This window comes from Athene noctua, chromosome 1 (assembly GCF_965140245.1).
Source record: "Athene noctua chromosome 1, bAthNoc1.hap1.1, whole genome shotgun sequence".
Classification (NCBI taxonomy): domain Eukaryota; kingdom Metazoa; phylum Chordata; class Aves; order Strigiformes; family Strigidae; genus Athene; species Athene noctua.
The window spans coordinates 77987524-78013961 of NC_134037.1; the positions used below are offsets into that span (position 1 = coordinate 77987524).

The 26438-nt window shown below is 37.4% G+C and overlaps 1 protein-coding gene across 2 annotated transcripts in view; it reads left to right on the plus strand.

The window, feature by feature from the left end:
* The first annotated feature begins 22604 nt into the window (after positions 1-22604).
* Positions 22605-26438, plus strand: part of PACRG (parkin coregulated) — a 251216-nt gene continuing 247382 nt past the window's right edge. For both annotated transcript variants that reach the window (XM_074924862.1, XM_074924853.1), the window contains exons 1-2: positions 22605-22853; positions 23064-23252. In XM_074924862.1, the coding sequence (XP_074780963.1) occupies positions 23106-23252 (147 nt within the window). In that variant the 5' untranslated portion in view covers positions 22605-22853; positions 23064-23105. The remainder of the gene's footprint in view (positions 22854-23063; positions 23253-26438) is intronic.

A 26438-nucleotide genomic window follows, 5' to 3' on the forward strand; every position in this document is an offset into this window, starting at 1 on the left:
TAAAACTATATTACATGAAATTGTACACAGAGCACATAAAAGACCTTAATTCTAGTACTTCCTTTTGAAATTCTTCATCATGATGCTCTAATAATATTCACTTCATCTACATTCATAAATAGGCAATGTTAAAAATATCTTTATGTAGTATTAGCATAATTAGAAAAATGTGTGCCCTAATATCGGAAGAATACATCAATAAAAAGTTTTCTGAAAGAATAGTATATTTTGGAAAGAGCATAAATGTTGAGAAAATAATTTCATTCACACAAAAGGTTTAAAAAAGTTAGCAAAGCAGACTGAAAGTAGATTAAAGGCATAATCTCACAGGGAAGTACTGCTGAATACATCTAAATCCCAAAGTAGCAGAATTTCTTCAACAGTCTTAAAAGACATAAAACACGTAACATCTGTGTTATTGTAATAAGCAAAAACAAGACAAAAAATTTAAAACTGATTCTGAAGCCTATCTTAGCATTATAGTAAAAAAAAATTAATACATCCAAATTTTTAAAAGACATTTTTCTTCACTTTTCCATCATGATTAAATACTCACGCAAAAGCAGGTAACTGTTTAAATGATCCAGACCTCAATCAGAAAGTCAGTAGCTAATTAATTTACAGTTCAAGACATTCTTACTATATAATTTAACATAAATAAGGAAATCTAACTAAAGAAATTTATCTACCTGCACCATGCTATCTTTAGAAAAGTGTCATCTCTTCTAACATGTTCTGCAGCTTATACTCTCTTATATTTCACACTTCAAATTCCATTTAATTTTCTTGATTTACCCTCATCATTATGTGAAAATGCTCCAATCAATTCCAAATTAATAGACTTTGTTTCAAATAAGCAGGTTATATTTTACTGACATATTATGAATGCTACAGAAGACTGATTTTGTTTGCTGAAGTATACCAACTTCTTTGACCTCGTTGTCTTGCTTTCTAGTCTCTAGGACCATACTCTGAAACTATAACAGCAAGGAGATAAAGGTGAGATCTAATTCACTTTCCAGACAGTGAACATGTCATCCCATTCCTTCCTCACAGCAACTCAAAATTTATAAAAAAATTTTTTTTTTTTAAGTAGAAGCCCTATGATTTGATACAAACTCTGTTTTTTCTTAAAAAGAAATAGCAAACTTAAATTTTTAAGTTTAAACTTTAAACACTATCTTACAAACTTAGTTAAAACAACATTAACCTATAACAATGGCTAATTTTAACATAGTATTTGGTTTTGGTATACTTGTATACCAAACATTATTGCAAGTAAAAGAATTTTCAACATTTTTCATCTTTTGTGAACCTCTGACAGCAGTTTGTATTTGAACAGTTCCAGCATTTCCCTCACTTAAACCAGTATGACTGCTGAAGAATAGCAAGCAGGTATATCAATCTGTTAGCCAGATTTGAAAGAGTACAAGTTTGATAAGTTATTCTTCAGCTTACTGTCATAAAAGAAACATTCAACAGACATGTATTTAAGGTTCTTCTCAAACCTACTGACTAGCTATGAAACATATGACACAAAAGAAACGTGGCATTCTGCACACATAGAAAACCATATATTGAAAACCACGACAAGATAAAGATCTACTACTTACAGAAAAAGGAAAAAAATCCACAAACCAACTTTGTGTGCCATCTTTTCCCCTAGAAGCTCTTCTGCAGCTGATACACCTGCAGAATCCCTTGGTTTTGCCCTTCATATTTCTGGCCAGATTCAACTCCAGATAGGCTTCTAAATATTTTCCTAACCCCATCCTTGCATGTTTAGACAGTGTCTCTGTTCCTCCTGGGTCACCTGTCCCTGCCTCCAGCTCTTGCATACTTCCTTTCTATTTCAGTGCTTTATCAGGAGCTCCTTGTTAACCCATGACACATTTCCTGCACATCGAGATACATCACTCTTGAACTCAGAGGAGATAAACCTCTGGGCAATGCCCAACGTGGACTGGAGCAGCTGAGGAGAGCCTCTCAACATACTCCTTGTTCTGCTGACCATGCTCCAGGGCAGTAGCCTCTGGCAAAAGTACATTGTTGACTGTTGCGTGCAGTAACCTCTGAAGTGCCACAGTAAGGTTGACCAGATCTCAATTGTTAAGAGTCTGAAGTCTAAAACCCAGCTGGCAAAACCAGCAAATTTACGTTATTTTGCACGGGAAAACTGACATGTAGTTAGCTACAATTAGACGAATCAATAGTAATGAAAGCAACTGGGGAATCTTAAGCTCTATCACTATTTTGCAACAACAAATTTTGCAGCAACAAAAGAGAACACCACCTTGTAATAACAAATGAATTACATCAGAATTTACTCAACCTAAAAAAAAAAAAAACCAAAGGCAGACAACTTGTAAAAAGAACAAATGTACACATTGAAAATACAAAAGTGGAATTGTATAGAAATATTTTGTGTATCACCTTACTGAAAAAAAAGTTAGTAAACAGAAAAGCTTAAGAAGTGCCCAAGATGGAAACACTAAGGTGTCCCACTAATACATAAAGGGCCACTCTTTTTCTTTAATGTGCTTTTCCTCTAAAGTACCATCATGTATTAGAAGTTTCAGCTTGTTTGCAAATAGAGGAGTAATTTGGACTCAACAGAAAAATACTACAGCTTTTGGGAACCAGAAGCTCTATTATACTATAAAACCAGACAGAATAGAAATGCCATCAAGGCTGATGAAATAACTGCTCACTCTAAAAAGATGTATCAACTACGCCATCTTAAATTATCAAAAATTGAAGTAGCTTTAGAAGAGAGCTGCTGCAGTAAAAAAATCACAATTTCATTCCCAGCTAAACCATGATAATTTACAGTCAACAGCAAGTAACTAATGCCCATAAAGTGAAACGTTCTGCTTCTTATGAGGAAACTAAACAGAATTTGTACAAGTTTGCACCGGTAAGATGGTTACTGCCTGGTACCACCTCTACTGCAAGTGAGGCTGCATAAGGTAAAAAAAACATAGTACTGAAAATACAAACTCTTCAGTTACATTTTTTGGTGTCCAGTAATAAACTAGCCAAATTCAGGTTGGATATTAAAGATCATTATGCTTTTAAATTAAGTAGTTAAGTGACAAATTAATAAACAATTGAGCAAGATGGACATATTGCCAAATATTAGTAAAGATATAACGAATCTCATTTTAAACAGTCATTTCAAAGGTAATGCTCTAGAGACAAACATTCATTATTAGATCTTTTAAACATCAGCAATAAATTTTGTACATTTCACCAATTCTGGAATTCTTAATGCACTTACAAAATTTTAACTTGGCTGATCTATTGTTAAGACAGTACTATTTTTTAAAATAATTGGGGTTTTTTTTACCTACTATATTCCTACAGAGAACATTTTTAACTTGTAGCATATTATCAGCATAAACAATAGATGCAATATCACAAATTTGACATTTTCTTTTCCAGTGAAATAGAAACAAAGACATAAAGGTTAACTTCACAGAAAAATATTAGCCAACTGCATTAAAGCACCAAGATAGGAGACAGTTATTTATGGAACACTGTTCACCATTATCCTTTTCAAATTCTACAAGATGGCTAAATATTGATGCATTCCCAAGTCACCTTTTCCCCCTTCAGTGTTAACAAGTAGGAGTATGTTTTTGATGCTTCCAATTTGTCAAGATCAGGTGAACTGAATGGTTTTACAGAGTACACTATTCCGACTCCTTCAGGGGCTATAAAACCACATTAAACTCAGCTTGTTATTAATAATTCATGGCAACTTCCTTAGTTCACTACAGGGGCATCACTCTTAGGGCATCATTCTTACTGAAACAACTTAACAGGGAAAGTCAGATAAACAGTGTTACCATCAAAATGAGAAGCCTACCATGAGCCCAGGGGCACTGAAAGCCCTAAAGAATTGCAATTTTATAACTTTCAGGCTAAAGCCAGGATTCTACACCCCTTTCTAAAAGCTGATATTAACTTAATAGATCAGTAAAAAGAACAAAATTGCTTCTATTTACTGAAATTCAGCTTATCTGCAGATTTGAAGTGTCAAATTTCCACTCACTCAGCTACAATGCAAAGGTATTCATGCTCTCATTACTCTGAAACAGACCACTTTAACAAGAATAATTTACTTCAATTAAGGATTAAACAAAGTATATCCCATTAAAAACATCTATGATGCAAAATTATTCTGATTTGGAATCGGAACACTTTTTACTACAGTAAAAGAAACCTACTACTAAATCAGTTACAATCAACACCAATTACCATACATAAAGAGCATAAGACTTCATTTTTCATGGTCACAAAATAGATGTCTTATACAGATTACATATTACTAACAGTCACGTATTACTAACATTTGACTACAATGCACATGACACTAACTAGATGGACAGATTCAGAAAGAAATGGCATTCGGTATAAGCACATTAAAGTAGGGATTAGACATCCAAACTATATTTTGTAGTTTACTCAATGGAGCAAGATTACCTTTGACACAGCAGTAAAACACCATGGAAAAAACAGATTCATATTTACAGAGTTAGTTAACTCCAGCGTAGAAGGAAAGCAAGTTCATTTCAAAAGCTTAGCCTGCTTTCTGAGAAAAATAATGATCTAGGCACTGAAAACTTGTAGTCATATGAAAATAAGAACTCCATCTTTGATTCTTGTAAGGAACAAGAGAGAACACTGTTAGTGTTTTAATTGCTCCCCCTCGCCCCTTTTAAAAAATCTGCTACTATACCAACATTGGATTTAACTTGTATGAGCAATAATGTTATCTAACATAGGCTTTATGCCATCTTTTACACAGGTGTTAAGAAGGAAATCAAGAGAGATGTCCTTGGACCCAGCTGGCTAGGACAGAAACTTAATTCAAGAGCATGAGAACTGTCTATGTATGCTCAGCTTTATGACAATCCGCATCTATGTTACAGTGGGGCGGGGGTGGGGGGGGTGGAAAATCGTTTAATACAAAGACTTGTAATTGAGATTTGATTTTGTTGTTGCTGTTCTTTTGGTGCAAAGCTTATTTCCTGGACTTTGAAGGCAAACAGAATAGTCAATACTCTCCTATCTTGCCCACACCTGTAGAGAGAAAAATAAAAATTAAGGAAAAGGAGGTCCTGCTTGAAGGACTGAAGAGACAAATCAGTATCACTTGTAATTTCTCAAAGAGCGTTGTACTAGCACACATTTGCACAATTTAATTCTCTAAGGAAGGGTAAAAAACAAGAAAAGCCTTAAAGAAAAAAGAAAAGTAGATACTTCTGAACTTCTAACTAATAACTTAAAATACTGAATTTCAGAAGCACATATTACTGAAATACTTATTGAGAAAATTTCACCTAGGACAGTTTGGGAAACAGACAAATATCCCAAGTACATGTCATCATCTGTACTGTAGGTCCTTCACACAGCATAAGAGACTGCATGCTCTTGGTCACCTATTTCAGTTCCAGAAATACTTTGAAATTTTTTAACATTTTTAGAAAAAAGCTGAACTTCACAGACAGCAAAATACAGAACTCCAAAAGACACTAGGTCCAATAGAAAACCAGACCTGTCTGGTACGCGTGGATTATAACTGATTAATATCTTCACATGAGGTTACTCTCATTAGCAGCTATACTCCTATGCTACCACAAAGGACGGCAGAGTCATTGCTTATATAAAAATCTGGTAGATACATACCTTTGAGAACTCAAAATGCTGAACAGTGCTCATTTTAAGTAAAATGTCAGATCCTGGTAAGCCTCCATATGAAGCTCAAACTCACCCAGAGCATCACCACTTTGTTTAAATAAGGGGAAGAAACAGCCACAATGGCCACAAGGCCTGTGGAAGGGTGACAAAAATAGGAAAAAGCAGTAAGGGTAAAGTTCATTTTTCTAAATAATAGCACTATCAAAGTGGTGTGAATGGTTGCAAGTGAAAGCTGGAAAGCACCAGGAAGGAAAACAGGTCACCATTTCCAGCCAAGAAGAGGATAAAGGTTAGAACTGAATTCTCCTCCTCAAGTTCTCTGTACTTCACCTCACAGAAGTACAGATCAGGACAGCTCCACATCTTTAGAAGCAAGACTTCGAGAATAGCAGTGTTCTTTCCTCCTGCTTTTCACCTCCAGCAAGCAGTTTCAACTCATTCCAATCTCCAGGTTTACATAGGCTTTGGTCTGGCTTCCTCATCTATCACTGTAATTTTCAAACGCTCGGGTCAGACTTTTTGGAGAAGTAGCTACAACATTTGAAAAATTTGGTATGAAGGAATAAGGTATTGGTAAGTGGCTTGCTGTAACTTGCAGTCAGTGTCCAGCACAGATAAAGACTAGAAGGGCAAAGCCTCATACATACATGGGACTAAGTGTTTTATTGCTACACTTTCGACACACAAGAAGAGACTGCCTTATTGCCTGTATCATCATTCCATGGGCAGATTATCTACATACTTGTAAAGGCAAATTTTAGATGAATCAGTTCTGACTATGTTGGAGAAAACAAGAGAGTCAGGCTTTTGGGTACTGATTCTTTATCACCTACACAATACCTATTCCCTGGTATTTCTCATTTGCTCTCTGTTCAGTAATGTGTTAGCCCAGGGAGATTGTTTCTCCTAACATAAACCCCAAGGACAAACAGAATTTCATTACTGCCTTATGGTCAAAATAGTTGACCAGCCTTCTCAAGAAGTCACTTATTTCTCCTAAGATAGTCAATGTCTAAATCCAGCTGGGAACAAAGCCTTTCCTTCTGAAGAAATCATGTTGTCTTATTTGACTATGCCATCACCACTGAGTTAAAGTCTTAATTCTCTAGTAATGACACACAGCAAGCAGATACAGGCAACACTTTCATGTAGGTAAAAAGAACAAGGAAAAGAAACATTTCTTGATTTTGTATTTTAACCCTCTCATTTGCACAAACGGCAAAGTAAATCAAATTCTGCCTGTGCACACAGTCCTTTGTCCTCAATGGGTTGCCTAATCATATTCATGTCTAGAAATGAAATAAGATTTCAAAAGCTGTATTCACATGAAATCAACAATCTGATTTTTTTTGTGCAGCAACTGCATCCTAAATTGGTTTACAGCTGGCTGTCTGCTTTCTCTTACTTCAGGAAACTGATTATATGAACAACTCTAAAACAACGCATTTGAAACGATACCGAATATTACATTCCCCACAGTGATACGCAAGGACATCTTAGGAACTATTGCTATAATTCTGGTAAGGACCTCTATTACCCATGGAGAGTGCTTAATTTTTCAATTTGAAGAGAAATGTTGATTAATATTGAAAAATAAGGAATGGAAGACTTATGTTCAAAGTATTGTCACTGTCTGAAGAAAGCAGGGAAATGCCAGGCTTTCAAAATCGGAGTGAATCATGGAAAACATTTTAAGTCTGTCACTGAATACAAGTAATATCGTAATTATTTACTACTATTTGAGTATTACTTGGCATTTTGAATGTAAAACCCTACACAAGTGAGAAGAAAAAAATCAGATCCTAAATGTGTTCATGAGATGATTTTATGAAACTAGTGTCACAAACAGTCTGCTTGCTTTAATGCAAGTTACATGTCCTTTGGCTGGAATACTACCTGGCTAAGAACCAAAAATCTCTGCAAAAGGGTAAGCATGTGAACATACAGCAGGTCTTCACTGATTTGATATAATATTAGATTAACTGTATAGTGTTAATTACAATTTTAAAGTATCTAATGCTTACTTTTTAAATGTGCAATTATTTTCATATTCATATTAAGAATGAAAAATAGTAAATTTAAGCCAGAGATTAATTCAGAGGTGCAGCTTCATAACACCTAACAGCTGCACACACACCACAGTAAAATCAACTTGTGTTGAGTATATATAACTCAATAATTCCCAGGTACAAATGGTAAAATAAAGTTATGGATTGAAGCAGTTAGCTGACTTTAGACAGCACAAGTAAAATTTCAGAGCAGTGCTGGGTTCAGCTCCGTAATTCCCATTGATTTTAGTACAGGTTACTCAAGTGTTGTACTTCTTTGGAGAAAGAGACAACAGAAATGGCTCCTGAATTGCCTCCCCTAAGCTCCAGATGTTTAATGAGACTGACATGGCCAAAGCACCACACTACACTTTAAAAATCTGAGTTTTAATTTTATTTCAGAGCAGCGCTTGGTACTTTTTATAAGTCTATAATGCATTTTCATTTTACCTGTACAGGGAAAAAAAAAAAAAAAAGAACAAAGAACAGCAGGAAAACAGCTATTCTAAGAAAGGAAGGCATAAAACGTAAACATAATGCAACAAAGAGCAAATGAAGAAACTCTTCTTTTCCTTTATTAGAAATATGTGAAACAGATTGTGCTCATCTTGCTTAGGGCCAAGATCCTTATTGTGTGGAATTCAGCCAGGCTCCGCCACACAGCTCACTAAGGAGTTTTGCTGTGTTAAAGAGTAAACCAGATGGGATATTTGCTTCCAACAAGATAATTCTAATGGAAATTGTTAAAAGTACTGTAAAAGAAACTTTTCAGCTTCATCTGCTATTCTATTGCGTATAATGAGGGCAAGCAGAATGAGAAGCAGACTATGAAAAAGAAACACGTAAAATTTAAAAATTCAAAACATTAATCATTAACCAATTTCAGAATTTATCTGCCTCAGAACTCCATCTGCTTACATAAAGCACATACCGGGCTAAAGCTACATCTCATAGAGTAGCAGAGTTAGTATCAATAAAATAACAAAATTATGTACAGTGAGTAAGTCAAAATACTCAACTTGAAGGTCAGCCTGTAGATTCATACAGCTTGAAGAAGCAAATATGTAGCATGTCAACAGACTGCTACACCCAGGGCTTGGTAAGACCATAACAGAAACAGTCTTTCTGTTCAAGACCATTAAGACAACATCCCATGTTCTTAAAACACCCTGTATTTTCCAGATTAGCTACAAAAGATAAAGAAGGGAGATTAGGTATAGTTCCAGTTCTTGACGTCTTCTTGTAGATCTAAATAAATTTTTTTTTAAGTTTTTGCCCTAATTGTGCTAGAGCAAAATGAAAGGTTTGTTTTCTCTCTTTTTTTTTTTTTTTTTTCCTGGTTAATCAATATCTTAGACTGTAGACCCTGAAGTGTGATCCTGACAATAAACAGTTTTTTCAACATAGGCTACAACCACTTGATCATGACAAAAAAATATATTCTTACAGAAATTAAGAAAGATAATACAGGCAGTTTTTTATAAACAAAGCAGTTTAGATACATACTGAGCCTATTTTGAGAAAGAGGGTCAATTATCATACAGAAACAAGCTTGTGCTTCAATTATCCCCATCCAGTTTGCCAAGCAGAAGTACCTACAATTCACCATGAAAATGGGCAATATATATACAATTTCTTTTTAATCTTGCTTTCTCAAAACTGCTCTAAGCTCCCTTTTCTTCCTCAGGAACTGTTTTATACCAGACTTAGACATTCTAAATAATCTTTGACTTCATCCTGCCATGTTTCTTCAATCAGTCAGAGAGCAGACTGGAATGAAATTGATATGATTGGATAAAAGAAAATCAATTTTTTTCAACATTTAGTTTCAGTAATCTGATTATGAAGCTTTTAGTAATAGTGTAATTACTTTGAAGTTCTGAACATATGTTTCCACAGAGTATTCCACAGAGGGCACTGTATCAGAAAAGGGAAGAAATGCAAACATAAATGTACCAAAAATATTTCAGCTCATCAAAAAAAATTAAAATTGAAAGGAGAACCATATGCCAGAGATGTAATATGATGTCCAATATGAGCCACTTTCATTTCCATCATCCACAATCCCTTTATTCAACACCAATGAAGAAAATGGAAAATACTTTTTCCGTGACCTCAAAGCACATTACCAGAAAGTTACAGGATTGGCATATTTAAAAAGAGAAAAAACACACAGAAAATTACTAAACCAGAGAGAAGCTGACCACTATTCCTTGAATTTTGAAGGGAAAAGTTCTATCAGTGCTAGTGTTTCCACCAATGGAAAATGCATCTTAGAGAAACAGCTCACACAGCAGTCTTGAAAAGACCATATACTTCAGTTTCTTGTATTCTTACTCTTTTGAAGTTAACTAAATATCCGTAGCTCTACACACTGAAAGTTATTAAATCTGATATGTTAGATATGACACAAGACAGTTCTATTGCCTAAATTTACTAGGAAAAAAAATTAATCAATGAACTGAGAGGAAATTCACCACTGAGCAAAACATTTAGAAACACTAAACAAAAGATATAGAAAACAGCAGCCCAAACAGGAAAATACTGAAAAAACAAATAAAGTAAGTAGTGCAGCTACACCACCATGCAGAAAAGCTTTATGCTTCTAACAAAACAACGCTCACATTGGTCATGAGAACACTGATAAACAAAGCCAAGTGTAGGTTGTTTCTGGAAAGACAAGCTTGCCTTTTTTGTTTGTTTGTGGTTTTTATGTATCACATACAATTTACAAATGTAAATTAATCTGTTTCAACACTCATCTATGTCATCATAAGCAAGCTCAGTATGTAAGCCTACTGTTGTATGTCGTAAACCAAAAAAATTCAGACATTTGTAATCACATGAATAAATTTTCACAGATAAACTGAAGTGAACAAGAATGTCTGAGTCCTATGATTACAAATGTATTGTTCATACCACCTTCACAAATAATGAAGCACAACCAACACCTTTTGACAGCAACTGCTCTCTAAAAAGCTGTGCTTTCATTTCCTACACATTAATGTATTTATAACCTTGCTTTCCTTTAAACTGCCATGGAATGACAAGCTCTTTCCTCAATTAGTATCTTCATTTGTCTTTACCAGATTCTGAAGCTCTTAAACAATAAATCAAATCAACTTCTAAATGCTTTCCTTTCATACACTTATGTCAGGATTGTGCACACTCTCAATAGAGGGGCTTAGGCTTAGAGTTTGGCAGCAAAGACAAGCTGTGACCTCAAATGATGTCAAAAGAATTTCCAAAAGGGTGGAATAAAGCAAAGCACATAAAAATATTTTTGTTGTTTTCTTACCAAAAGATTTATGCTATAGGGACAAATAACACAAAAAAAACCCCTTTTGATGTACACAGAAAATACAATCTCATTGGTCAGATTTCCAAACTCAGGGTTAAAAAGGGAAGACATTAAAGGCTAGGCACTCCTTGAGAACATTCATTTGATAACCAGCTTACTTTCATCTTTTCAGCTTAGCTCAAACCAGTTGAGTATAGAAAATCATCAGTCTTCCTTAACAATCATAACTAGAATAAAACTGAGAGTATGGGTTAAAAAACTATGGACAATCCAGACTATTTAGTGTTGTGTGTGTCATTGTCCTTGTTTTTCCCCTCAAAAGATAAATGGAGAAGAAAATAACAGCATATAGTATCACAATTTCAGAGGTCATCAGAAAGGATGAAAGCTTTAAAATAGTTTTTAACAATCTTAATGGAGGAAAGTTTTATCATGAACAGAGGTATTCATTTCTGCAGACAGCCTCAAATGGTTCCAAAGTCCAAAGACAGAGCTGTTACTGTAAAAATTTACTCTAACTGCTTAGACATAATAAAGCAGGAACACAGTTAACAGTTAATTTCTCTGAATTATGTAATTTGCAATGCTACTTCTTTTGAAAGCAGTGTGATAGAAGGAACTGCTGAAGATTTGTGGCCTACCCATGACAGGCATGTAGCCACTGTAAAAAAAAAAAAAAAAAAAAAAAAAATCACTGAAATGTCCTACATAAAGCTACCATGTACTTAATGTATCATAATTGTGACTGCACGTTTACTGCAGTCTTTTGACTGAATTCATCAGAACTCATTAATCAGACTGCCTTCTTCAGAAGAGATGCATGTTTACCTGCACAAATACCAGCTACCACTGTACAAATTGCTCAAGATTATTAAATAAAAGCCAGTCTTATGATTAATTGTTCAGCAATTTCTACCCTTAAGATTGCTGAACTCAAATTTAATATTTGACTAATGGCTGAAGAACTGAAATGATTCCTCTCATCTCTTATCATTTTAACAGATTTTCATAGTAACATGGCAAATCTCTCAGCTACTTTCATATACCTCAAAGAACAACTTCTGTGCTACAGTTTTTCCTGGTCAAATTTTAACACTGACTACTAATGCACTCGCTAATGTCTTCTAATGTAATAAACACCCTTACGGAGAAAAGTGATGCAACATAGGAGTTACTGCTTAAAAGTCAGTTTAGTACAACCAGGCAGGCTTCAGTCTGCCTCAAAAGTTCACAGCAACAAACCACTTCTTTCTGCATCTTGTCCAGACTCAGGAATAAAAGAGACAAGAGGGTACTGATAGATTTTTCTACATCAGGTAAATCTTGTGGATTTTTATCCTTATTTTGTAATGTCATCCATCTTTCCACTCCTTTTGCACTGATCAAAATACAAAGGGACTGGGAGAGGCCTAAGGTACAACATTTGGAAACTCAACAATTGTTAAAATATAGATTTTAAAGAACATAATTTACCATACTAAAATTTAGTTAATGACTATGAAGTAAGTCCTCATAAAACGCAAACATCTGCAAGGTGCCACATACTGTAGTTCAGAAGGGAGAAATCACATATTGCGAAATAACTGACAATTATATAATTAAAGCTTGCTTGCTAATTATCTCCAAACCAACCTTTGTAGCAGCATTCTGTGAACTCTGGATATATATCTGCACATTTCTAACATTTCCATTTTTCCTTCTTTTAATGGAAGGCTTCATACATCACTGGCTACATTTTCCGCTAGAAGATGATTCTCTGTCCAACAATACTTACACACAGCACATAAAACAAAACATTAAATAATAAAACAGGTTAAAAAATAATGACTTGTATCTCTTTTACATAAAACCGTTTGGCAGAGTAACAAAGTTAGCACTAATGGTTTTACTCTCCCTTGGGCTCTACTAAATATAGTAACTTGAAAAACCTGCATCTTTCTCAGTATTGTTTGCTTCTGTGGCCTGATCACTTACACAACTGACAGTTCCATGATACAGTATAAGCTAGTCAAATTAATTTTTTTCAGCAAATGGGGATGTATGTGTTTCCAATTAAGAAAGCTACTCTACCTCTTGAGGCAATGTTATCAAAAGAATCCAATAATGTCTTCTTCTTTCAATGTGTCTACACAAGAGACATAGATTACTTCGGCACAGACTCTTATGCAGTAGCATTTGCTGTAATGCGTTCCAAAACATTTTTTTAATTTCTGTATTTCGTTACCATAGGCCTTTTCCTCATTGTTTCTGGGAATAAGAGGAATTTGAAATTATTAATTTTTTTCTCATCTCATAGATAGACTCATAGATAGAGCAAAGGTTTTGGCAACAGACAGTAAATTTATACATTACGTATGCAAAGAATTTATCCTTCCTGCTACAAAAGCTGTTTTCAGTTTATTTTTCTTTGTCAGTCAGAAAAAGAAGATAGGACTTTAAATATAAACATCTTCTTTATAATGCCTTTTGTCCAAAGGACTGTGAAATCCTTTGTCAGCTTTGGATATGTTCCCAAAGTCAGCAGGAGCTGAGCATACTCTGCAACAGCTGAGGGTGAAGATGCATAAGAAGGACTAAACAGATCAAAAAGCACCCCACTAAAATTGTTTAGTCCCATTTTTGCTATTGCCTTCTGCATTTTCCACTTATCTTGAGCCAGCCTTGGTGTTCGCTGGGCCCTTCTTTGAGGATGATATCAAGCAAAAAATGAACATTTTTTTTGCTACAATAGCACGTTGAATTAGTTCAATAGTCAAATTAGTATTACAGTTAGAGGAATGAGACAGGATGCACAGACTGCAGCAGAGAATGGGATACAGGAGCAAGAGAAAAAGAAGTGGTAGCAAAACATTTTCATGACTGATCCAGCTAGATCAGAGGTCACTTATACAACCCTATCACAACAAGAATTTAGCCCAGAGTCAGATCTTAAATTAAGATACATACATATATGTCCACTCACCATTCTCTTTACAACTATATCACTAGGTAACCGAATACACAAAAGAATGGGGATTTTGGCAATGGGAAATAATTTTAAGAAACTGCCAGATCAATAATTTATCTGTAGGGCCCCTATCTGGAAGACTCAGAAAATTGCATCTGAACATCCTTAGCCACTGCTTAATTAGTCTCTAATGTGTCTTGATATTACAGTATTGTTCTTTTGTAGCCATTTAAAACCAAAAACAAACCACCAAAACACTCACTTTCCTCCCCCCTTGCTACTTTAGAAGAGAAATCCAAGCAAAAAGTCTTCCCACCCCTCTTCAAGGAAACAAAGAAACAGAATGCTCACGTATATCTAACAGAAATCAGACATCTTCTAAAGATAACCTATTTTGTATGATACAAACCTTCTAAAACCCTGCTGATAGTCATAACAAAGCATTTTCTAGGAAAATAATCAATAAAATATAAACCCAGTAAAACACGCAATGTTTCATGATGCAGTTCTGTACATACAGTACATAAAGCTACCCTAGCAGAAGAAAAAAGGCTCAAAGCACCACCAGCAAAACAGGTTACACATATGAAATGCAAGTAGTCTTTGACATTCTGAGATTTAGGTTTCGTTTAATCAAATTAACTACCAGAAAGATTATTCCACATTTGTAAAAGTGTAATAGTGATCTTCAACTCAAACTATTATTCCAGTGAAAAGTACGTATTATAGTAGAACTATCCATAGCATTACATAAACCAAAACAGAACACCAAAATGACAACAGCAAAAGAAAGAAACCCAAAATCACAACATGAGATTATCAAAATATTAAAGACGATAATTCCCAAAGTACTTTTCCTTTGGTTGCTAAACTGGCACCATTATTTTCTAATCTGAATTCATTCAGGGAAATTCTGAACAAGTTTATTCTCATTTTGCTTCCTCAAGGTTATTTTCATAACAATGAGAAATAGAAATATTTATGCAAAAAACAAAGATTACCGACACACTGAAAAAAAGTGTGACATAAAGGAGTCATTGGTCATCCAGATAGCTAAAACTTTTACCCAGGCTCCCATTCTCCCTTAACTTGATTACTGCTGTATGAACCATATTTCACTGTCAAAGCCCTTCGCAACCTGTCTCTACTACCACCTTCATCTCTCATTCACTACAGAAACGCTGACCTACTAATGTTAACTATCTAGAACCCATCTTCTACATTTTTAAAATAGTTTGGTGCCTTCTCTCATCTTTTTTGTCCTCTGAGAGATAACTTCCTGGAAAATTCCACGAAGCTGCACCAAAATCTTCCTGCAAATTTTTTCTTTATTTTTTCTGTAATACCTATTGAAAACTCAAGAACACGTTTTCAGGAAAGTAACATTATCACCAGTGTTGTTGACTAAGAAATAGCTTGGCCAATTCAACTGCAAGTTGTCCTTCCCTTGCACCAACACTAGTTCTCAGCTGATCCAATGGTAATCACACATAGGGTATTAGATGAAAACAAGCCAAAAGCCTCCCATGCTTCTAAGTGGGGGTTTTGACAACCCAGGTCACTTAAGTAGCTCACTCTGGAGACAACTGAATATCAATGTCAGATCAAGGAACATACAGCTGGGTAGAAAGGGAAAAGAGAGGGTACCGAAAAGTTCTCCTTCAGGTGGCAATCAGCAGCACTACACACTACCACTGTTCATATGTGGCTCCGTAATTTGTCAAGAAAGGAAACAGGATTAAGGGATGTCCCTTTAGTTACACCCACATAACTTCTGTGTCACCACACTGTGAACCAGCCTAGGGAATTGACCCAGATTAAAAAGAAACTGTATCTTCTGGATTATTTTCTGACTCGACAGTGTGCCTGAACAGATGGTTGCTCTGCTGCAACTGAAAGATTAAGCGTGCTGGTGTAAGAACAGGAATGAATAGCGTACAGCAAGAAAAGATGCAATACCTAAAGGCAGCACAGCTGTAGCATAACTTTTAATATGAAAGCAAAGCCTCATACTAACCCATGTTTTGAGTGTACATATTAACCTTCAGCCACCTCCTATGTTATACCTACAGTATTTAGTACAGGTATGGGGGTTTTTTGTTCTGTATTTGTGAAACTCTCAAGTAGTGCGGTGCTAAAATTAAAATGCTTAAACACCTGGAACAATTCACTACGAAACATCTATGTTAAATCTTCAATTTGTGTTGCCTTTTTTCCTCCAAGACATAAAACAGAAGCATTTGAAGGAGTTGTTTATCAATAGTGCACTTTGCTGAGAATTTATTTTTTTTCCCCCTTGTTTCAAAATATATTTCCATAGTCTAATTTTAGAATTGTAGGGGTTTGGGGGGAAGTAGTAGTTGGGGAACCAGCTATATACCAAATTTCTGCTGATTTATTTTGCCTTTTAATTAAACCTTTAAGAAGCCTAGTTAATCCTGCCATCTAAAAAGAAAAAAAAAAAAAAAAAAAAGTAACACTACTGAAGTTACAGAACTGCTAGCTTCCCACGGTAAGAAAATTATTAAATATCAAATAACATTAGACCATGCTAGCCTTATCTCTTCTTCCAAATTTTAACACAAATATTTACTGATTTCAATAGTACTTGCTTGACATAACCAGTGAAGCAGTAAATTTGATCAGTTTTTATTTATAAAATAGCAACATTATTGTGAAAAGGTACCAACATAAAAACTATATGCTGCTAAACAGCTGCAAAAAGGGTTACCTGCTGTTTATGATAGTCTGTGTGTAGCCCTTGAAGTCACATTCCCTGTTACAATCTTTAACTTCTCTACCACAAGACAGAAATTAGCAGTGCTGCATCTAATTATAGAGCTGTAATTTTTGCTACTGAAAAACTTCTCTTAAAAATTAACTTATGCATACAAGCCTCTGGGAAGTTTTTTTCCAGCTCTTGTCAACCCACAAAGACTATCTTGTATCATCTTCAAAATAACACCAGTGTATTACACTTTCGGACCAATCTGTCTTCCTGACACTGACACCAATAGGGAAGAAGTGCGAACGTGAAATTGGAATGCCAGGAGGTCAGCTGATGTCTTTCCATGCCTACTTGAAAATAAGCAGTCCTCAGCTTGATTAAATCCTCATATTTAGGTGACCACCTTTATTTTATCCTTTCAAGCAATAAATAAAATCCACAACTATACCAAGCAGACATAAGCCCTATTGTTATTACCTATATTTTTTCTTTCTGAAGTTACCTCTAATAATTTTCTGTAATTGCTAATTAAAAAATGTTACTGAAAATTAATCAATGAATAGCTAATTAAGTCAACTGAAAAGTATTTAATATGTAAAATCTTCATTACAAAACATGTCATCAATTACAGTAGTTCCTCATTTACAAGAACAACTATTCTGTGTTTCTAAGCACATATTTAAATACAACCCTCTCCCCATTTCCTCATGTCTTTTACTCCATGACTACATCATTAGTAAAGACTGATTTCTATCTCCTCTTTTAGTGGCAGAAAACAATTGACCTTAAAATTATCATCAATAACCATTCTAAAATAAGAAGAAGTTCTATGTAATCTAGCTGCAAACTCATTGCAGAATACATTTCATAAATAATTCAAGCCTCGTTCTATATTCTTTATGCGTCCTCACAAAAGCTCACATTTCGACTGAGCACTACCAAACAGCTCCTTGTGAAGCAGTAGAACTATGACACTAGCGATAACAGACAAGCACAGTGCAATGCATCCACGTGGACGCTGTACTGACTTTATTTATCGGACCCTACAGAGTTCAGCCAGTTTAAAAAAAAAAAAAAAAAGTCTAAAATTGTATAACACTTTCATACAGATACAGCTGTATTTAAAACAAAATTAAAGACCTAACGTCTTTCTGCTCTGACCAAGGTAGAAGAATGCAGTCTAGTATTTTACCGATGTCACCTGTACTGAAAACACTAAGAAAACATTACCTTTCAAATACTGAAATAGATAAAAAAGTTGTAAGAATCTGTGAAACAAAAGTTTGAAAACTTCTGGGAAAATGCCTGAGCAAATGATTGTTTTTTCCCAACAGAACATAATTTCCAACTTTCTGCCAAATCTAAATGTCAAATTTAAAGCATCATGTTAATACCACAAGTACCAGTCTTAACCTTCAAATGATGATCTAAATGTAGGTCTTTCACCCTAACGTAAAGCTAGTGCTGCATAAAACTTGTGCTTTCTATGCACAACTCCAGTGGGTTTCTGCTGCTATCTGAAAAAATCTAAGCATACCCTGCCTGGGGCTACTCTCTGTGTGTTAAGTCAAAAATACGATACAGTTAAGCTGTTTGAGAACTTACATGCACGTCAGTATAGTTGAAAAAGGCAAGTTAAAACAACTGAAACAGAAGACAAAAGTGTGCAAGTATTCATACCTTATCAATTCTGGCACAGGCACCTTGAAGCCACCACTATGACAGAATTTACAGTAAGTAATCTAACTATTTTCTGCCAAAACCTCAGGTTTGGATAAGATTTTGATCAAGATTTTTGCTTGGTTCTTCACCACATGACAGCATAAGATCTAAGCACCACCACAGCTACTGTCGTCTAGGGTACCCAACTGCTGGAGGCTGCAAAACAGCCTAGTGAGATTGATCTCAATCATTGCCTGCTTTGTGTCCAAGCAACAGAACTGTTGATCAAGGAAAAAGCCACTGCGAGGAGTCTCCAGGAGACCCTACCCCCACGTTAGTCACAAACCCTGAAAACGTGCTCTCAATGCACCTGACCAACCCAGCATTACACAACAGAGAGAGCATGCGGGGACAACTCCTGTTAGTGCTCATCAGGATGATCCCTTTCTAAATTTCACTACCTACACTGCTGAAAAGCTTTGAACTAGCTACAACAATCAGGCATTTCTTTCCACTGTGCTTCCACTGAAGCACAACAAAGCCACTAAGAAAATGTGAATGCAGAAAAAAAGGGGGGCTAAGAAGGAAAGTGACAGACAATTCTGGAAACATGACATGAAATGTCATAATCTCAAGGTAAACAGCAGTATAGAAATTGTCCACAGAAATGCTTTCATCTACAGTAAACCCGTTTGTGAACTGGCTGGCAGAAGACACTGAAGTACAACACAGATCCTTCAATCAGTAGATATTTAGATCACGTAACTTGCATCTCTGATACAAATATGGAAAGCAGCATGAATTTGGCTCCCCAATGGTCAGTAATTTATGCAAGGATTTCTATCTTGCCTCGGAATATATACATATAGCATTCTGTTGTCAAAATGAAAAATGCTATTTAAACACTCCTTCAGTTATATAATTATTTTTCATTAGTAAAATTAAATAAATTTCTGTAGAGAAGTTTCCTGAAGTCCTTAACTGAACAGCCCATCAGCAAGTAGTATAAATAAAATGTAACTTTAACAAAAAACAATATATACATAGTGAAAAGACTGCTGAGGTATCATTCTGGCAACTTTACTTAAGAGTGAGGCACATTTTAGAGAACAATCTTCTAAAAGTGAAAGCCGCCTTTACCATTTACTTTGATAAATATTTTTAAAGATATAATCAAGAAGTAAAATTCCACAAGCACTCATGAACTCAGCGCAATGCCATGCAATCGTCAGCTGCCATGGACTCTCCAGATAAATTTGTCCATGGAATTTCTACACAAATGGACTGTTACATAATTAACTTGCTGTTAAGATATTCTAAATGCAGATGCCACACAGATGAAAATATATACCATTACATATTTTGAAGGCCTCCTTCAAGATATAACCTCTTACTAAAAATAAGCACATACTAATTTTTTTTTTTTGGGTAATGTTAGCACTCATTCATTTATAGGCAAATCTTTCTCCACAAGTCTCTGTTCAGTCAACAAAAACTAACAAGGCAGGGGAAAGTAATAACAAGCAGGATGGGAAATCATATGGAGACTATTAAAAGCCAGTGATACAAGACAATTGTCTAACCTCTTCTGGAACAACAGATGCTACGGAAAAAAGTATCTTCCTCAGCAAAGTGTCAAAAAACTTCATGGTGGGGAAAAAAGTGAGTTTTGTGAAGAACTACAAGCATGGCCAAACACTTAGAGGAAGATGGAATAAAGAGGTTCACCTATTTCACTGGACAAAAACATAGTAAGACCAAAGAGAGAATAAGAAAGAATTAGAAAAAATAGCAATACTAACATGTTAATCAGGTTTGTTGTCCGTATTCCGCATCACAAGAACAAAGGGACATGAAAACCAAGTAAGAGATAGAAAATTAAAAATGAAGATAAATTAATTGTCATGTGTTGCACAATTATATTGTAGAATCCCTTGCCACAAGAACTCATGAGGACATAAAGCATTTCCACAGATATGAAACTAAAACATTTTGGGAACACATACCACGTGCTTCATAGGATAATATTTTAAATACTCTGGTCAAAAAATGGGGCATAGATTACACAAATTATTTCACACTTCCCCTCCTGCGCCAAATTTTGCCATGGTATTTTTAGCTAATAATTGTTTGTAGGAGATTTTTCAGAAAGCAGGAAATAGGACTAGGGCTCTACATCATGTACTTCAAAGACAATTCTTGTATTTTAAAGGAGGTGGGGGAGAGGGGGGTGATCTTTGGGTTTTTTTCATTAAAATCAGAGGTTGCTGCTTCAATTATTTAAGGTTGCAAATCATGTAAAGCTGTGTTTATAGATTTCCAACTAATTGGGATGCACATTTCATAATCAATATTCACAAACATTTCTGTCTGCCACAATGAAAACAAAATTATAATTCCTCAGTCATATAAACGTTATCTTCATGAGCAGTAAGCAAACATTCAGATTTCAGCGTGAGGGCTAGAGGCATTCAACACTGCATCCACATGGGCAGTCCCTTGTGTACACTCAACTTTTCTAAAGCATTCAAAAACAAACACACATCGCAGTTTTGTAAACGTTATGTATTTTATATACTATAGCAAAACATCAAATCAGCAGAGGAAATAACATTGCAAGATGAAAGGTAGTTGAACACCTGACTCTCTGTGCTTTCCTTAAACCAAGCCTTTAATTTGAAATATTCTCTGCTACACAAGGAAAAAACCAAAATAGCCCAAATGACAAAACCTAGTAAATTAGGTCCCACAACTAGGAAGAGACTATTTGCATAAATATTTATACAGAACGAAAATACCTCACAAATAACCGCTTTTAACTTTCTTTTTAGCTTTTGCAAAGCTGCAAGAAAAAAAAATTACATAAATACACACGTTCACATACTGCTAAGAAATTATGTCTACTGGAAAGACCCATGGGATTCTTGGGCACTTTTGAGATATTTAATTTAAAAACAATAAATATTTTGACAACAAACTCTATGCTTTTCAACTTGCTCAGGTCTTACACAGACAGCAAATATGACACTTACACTGACGATCAAACAGCAAGCCTAAAAAAGGCAAGGAATTGTCAAAAAACAAGTGCACCCACTACATTTTATAGCTTTTACTTTAAGTAATTCACAAAATTGAGAAAGCAAAAGTAAGGTGAAATGTGTAATGAGAGGCAAGGATTACAAAACTGAGCCTGTAATTCGTAGGACGTTCCCGGTGTGGATTCATCTTACAAGTAACAGAATAAAACCTGCTGCTGAAACAACCAATTCCACATGTCATACCAGCATTAGATGGGTAGGGAGCCAACTCAAGAACCAAATGACCAAACTCCCAACATGATTAGGCCTAAATTGCTTCTATTTTAGATTGCCGCCAGTATGTACCATGCCTGACCAAGAATATGTAATAACGTAGCAACATTTTGGCAAGGCCAAAATAAGTTCAAAATCACACGAACCTTGCCCAACAGTATTTACAATCGATATACTGAGGGGAAATTAAAAAATAATTTAAAAGTGACCTCAATCACAAGCCCTAAGCAGGCCGTTGGTGGGTCACCCCCCACCGGAGAGGTAAAAGAGGGCACTGACCCTTCGGCACTGTGACCCCCGAGCCCTCAGCACGGCCCCGCCAAGCGCACGCAGTGATTTAACCAGAGTCGCAGCACCGAGGGGACAGCGCGGCCGCCGCCCCCGGAGCAGTGTGCCGGCTCGTCCCTGCAGGGACCCGCCACCCCCCCGCAGCGGGGTCCGCGGCGCCCCACCCCGCCGAGGCACAAGGGGAGGCGGCGCGGGCGGACGGGCCGAGAGGGGCCGAGCCAGCCCACGCCGCCCCCCGGGGCCGGTGCGGCAGTGGCGGCAGCAGCAGAGGGGCGGGCAGGAAAGGGCGGATCTGCATCCGGGCGCGCTCACTCACCGATCATGGCGGCGGGGCAGGGGAACAGGAGGAGGGGGGGGGGGGAGGGAGGGAGGCGCGCGCGCACCCGTCCGGGCCGCACGCGCCGCTCGAGCTCTCCCAGGCAGCCCTGAGCGCCGCGCGACTGCGGGCCGGCCGGCGCGAGCGGCGGGGCCGGCTGGTGGCGGAGTGCGCATGCGCGGGGCGGCGCGAGGCCCCCTGGGTAACGTAGTTCACGGTTCGTCACCCCGCCCCGCTCTCCTCCCGTGGCCGCCCCTCCCCCCCTCCCCCCGGTCTCCCCGGGTTAATCGCTTTCCGTTCATTGCGGTCGCGCGGCCGGGCGCCGGGCGGGCTTTCGGTGTTCCCGCCGCCGCGGGCGGCGCGTGCCGGGCGCTGCCCGCCGGCGTTTCTGTGGTGAACCCCCCGCGCACGTGACCCCTGCCGGCGAGGCGCCGGGTTGTTGACGCGTTGCCTAGCGACGGGCGCCAGGCCGGGGCCGCGTGCTGGGGCCCGCCCCGCGCCGCCCCCAACGGCCCCGCGCTGAGGGACCCCCGGGCGGCGCAGGCGGTGAGGCGGCGGGCGAGCGGCGGCGGCGGGGGGCGAGCTGGGATGCAGAAGGGGGCTGGGGGGGCGAACGGCCAGGAGGGGCAGGCGACAAGTCTCGTCGGGGGCAGGGGAGGCGCGGGAGGGGGCAGTGGGAAGGGAACAGGGGTAGACCTCCTGCGGTTTCTGACTTACCGGGGGCCAGACGGTGATGTTTGGTTTTTTTTTTCCCAGTCTGTGTTTTGCTGCTTGTCCGTGGCGGGCGCTGGTGGGGAGATGGTAGTGGAGAAAGCGGGCTCAAGCCCTTCAAAGCCCGTAGGTGACAGGTGCCCCCAGCAGCAGGAGCCACTGGGGCACGTGAAGAAAAGCAAGCAGCAGGTCTCCGACGGATTCACTGTTAAAGCCATGATGAAAAACACTGTGGTACGTTTGCTGCTAGTATAGAGGTGATCTTAATTAATTTACTCTCCCGTGTCCAGGAAACAGCTAGTTAGAGCGGGGGATGAAGCATGTCAGGAAGGTGTGCGAGGTGCTAAAACTTTATCTGGAGTTCGCTGGTTGCTGAAATTGCCTTCAGGCTTTAGGGAGGTGTTAACACACCGTAACTGTGCCTGTGGAAACTGCAATGCTACGACTCCAAGGGTATTGCTCTGGTGCCACAGTTTTTCTGCATTGTTTTGTATTGGCAATGCACGTTCAATTAACCTGTCAGCCTGTAGAATTGTGTGCAAGTCTCACCACCTCGCATTTACCAAAATGCTGTCAAATGATACTGTAGTATTATTTGGAAGTGTTTTTATATACTGGCACAGTGTGGTGTAAATTTGATGTGAATATCACATACGATGGCAAAGACCTGGAAAATACATTCATTTTTAACATAAGCTTGAAAAATAATAAAAAGCTTCCACACAGTATAGGAGAAGACTAAACTGAAGCATTACTTCTCCAACTCGTAGTTCAAAGACAAAGAGGAGTTGATGCATCAAGCTTCAATTTCAGTAACAGTCCCCATTGCTAGCAAATTTAGAGGTATGTGAGTGAAAATACTAGGATATAGGTCTTTCAAATTGCTTTATATTCTTTTATTTGTCTACTTGTACCAGATGTTATTAATAAATGGTTCAGCTGGTACAGCATGCAAATATTCAACATGTAAGTGACATGTAAGTGGATGAGCTAATATGAGGACGCATCTCTGCTTCAACTCCTGAATTGTGTTTTTCTTTATTTGGACATTGTTCAAGGTGTTAGCAAAGTTTTGAGTTCTTGAGGTTTTTTTAATTCTATATATTCTTCTGACAACAGTTAGAAAATACATTTCCCTTGTTTTGCTGAAACAGTCTTCCGGGAGCAGCCTCTGTGGGCTTGTTATCTGTAAGAGCATCCTCTTAATAAAACACAAATGAGTCCATCTTTAAGCAAATTTTAATTGAAGTAGAAATTGTGTACATTAAAAACTTTCTCATTATTAGTAAAACTAAAACATGTTTCACCTTAGTGGGAAAAATACAAGACAAAACCAACCAAATAACCCCTTTGTTTCAAAGACTGTTTCATTTTTTAGTTCTAGAGATGTGTGGAATAGACTATAACACTTCACTGAGTTTAAGGATTAATTTTTAAAAGACCTTTCCTCTTCTCTGGACAAAATTCAAGTTATGGATATTTGCACATATTTGTTTACACCTTGATAGGTAAAAGATGCTTGCTTTTGTCTAGAAGCATCAGCAGTTTCACTGGAGTTTGAGAAATATATATTTAATTTTTAAAAAGGAGCTTTGACCTGTGAACATAACTAGCTATGACTTTAATCAGCTTTCAAGTTCTTAAATATTTGTATTTTTAACTTTTATGGCTGCAATTCTAACTTCCTAAACGTTAACAGAAAGTTAAATCATGTGGTACTGTCATTAAGCAACACCAAACAAGTAAATCTGCTGCCTTTGAAGCTACTCATTGAATCATAGAAACGATGGGGTTTTTGGCATGGACCTCTGGAGATCATCTAACCTAGCTTCCCATTTGAAGTGGGCCTGTCACTATCATTCAGTTGGGTCAGTCATGGGTTTCCCTAGCTAAGCTGTGAAACCCTCCAACATTAGAGATTCCTCGACCTTCCTGGGCAACCTGTTTCATTGCTGCCCTGCCTGCCTGCCCCCTTGTCGTCCTGTCGTAGGTAGGGTGGACAGTGGTCCGACCTCTCCCCAGGTTCTGCTCGTAACTGGATAGGAAGCAGTGAAACTGTTAGAGGTCCTGAAAGATTCCTAGTGCCAGTGCTTTATTTTGCAAAAGCTCCGAGTGAGAACCGACAGCCACTGGAATCATTTCCAGTGAGTGTGCAAAAAGTCAGGATAGAGAAAGGAGTATCTCAGTGCCACTCTGTGCAGCAGCGGGTGTCCCTTTGTTTTTTTCCAACAACTGGTTAAATGGAGCTTCAGATTTATTAAGTAGTCACTTGTCAGAGGTTGACATCATCGATGAAGTTCTCATGGAAGGCTTAGGAGTTGACTGGAGGGTTGAAAGCACAGCAGGCAAATATAGTTAAAACATGGTAATTCTTTTTGTTAACAGCATGACCAGGCACAGGGTTGACAGCGATGTGTTCAGCATCTCCAGGTCAAACAGCTAGGTACAGATTAATAGCCTTTGTGGTGGAAGCATGCAGCAAGTCCTAAACTCTTAGCATAGAGTCTAACAGATTACCATTATGCATATATGACTGTAAATACTGTAGTAAACGTTTCAGAATTCTTTGACGGTACTAGTGCAAAGAACATTTCACTAAGCCATTTTTCATGAAAGTTGCTGGATAAAATTTTCATCCCAAATCTGCTTTCATAGCCAGCAGTAGGTACAGAAATTAAGTACATGCAATATTCAAGACTTTTATCAGGTCTGCTAAATCTAAAATTTACTTATTGAAATACATTAATTAATCAATATTCACCAAAAAAAATGTTCCTGAACTGAAGAAAGTGTTTTGTTTTATGTTATTTCAAAACTGTAAATTCATATAGCAGTTTAGATTAAGAGCAAGATCCAATAAAGGTCTTCTACACTAACAAGCTAGATACCGTAATACATTTTGTTTTGTCCTCCAGGTGGAATCAAGAATACCATGCTGTGTACTCATACTTCACATGTACTGTGTGTGTAGAATTAAGAATGTAATTAAAAATTAATATCCAGACTAGCAAGTAGAAAAGTGTCTGTACATGAATGGGGACAGCAGGAAGATACCTCTGTTCACTTCTGCTCCTCTCCAAATGTTTTTTTTTTCCTATTTTCTGCACCTGTACATGAGAGAATAAAGTGTTAGCACCCCCCTTTTCTGTAATAAACCAGTGGTAAAAGCACTTTTTCAAGGAGAGGATTCATTTTATTACTTAAAGGGAACTGTAAAAAGGGAATGCCAGTCTATCTTCTAACCTTTAAAAGACTCTTAACCAACAAGTTACAAGATTACTGAGGTGAAAAAGATCGCAGAGGGAAAGTCTCCACACGTCCTTTCAAAGTGCCGTTACTGTGCTGCAAAGAGTTAGGATTCACAGGGTTAGGAAGTGACAAGGTAGGAAACTCACTATATATTTTAGTGCATACATCATT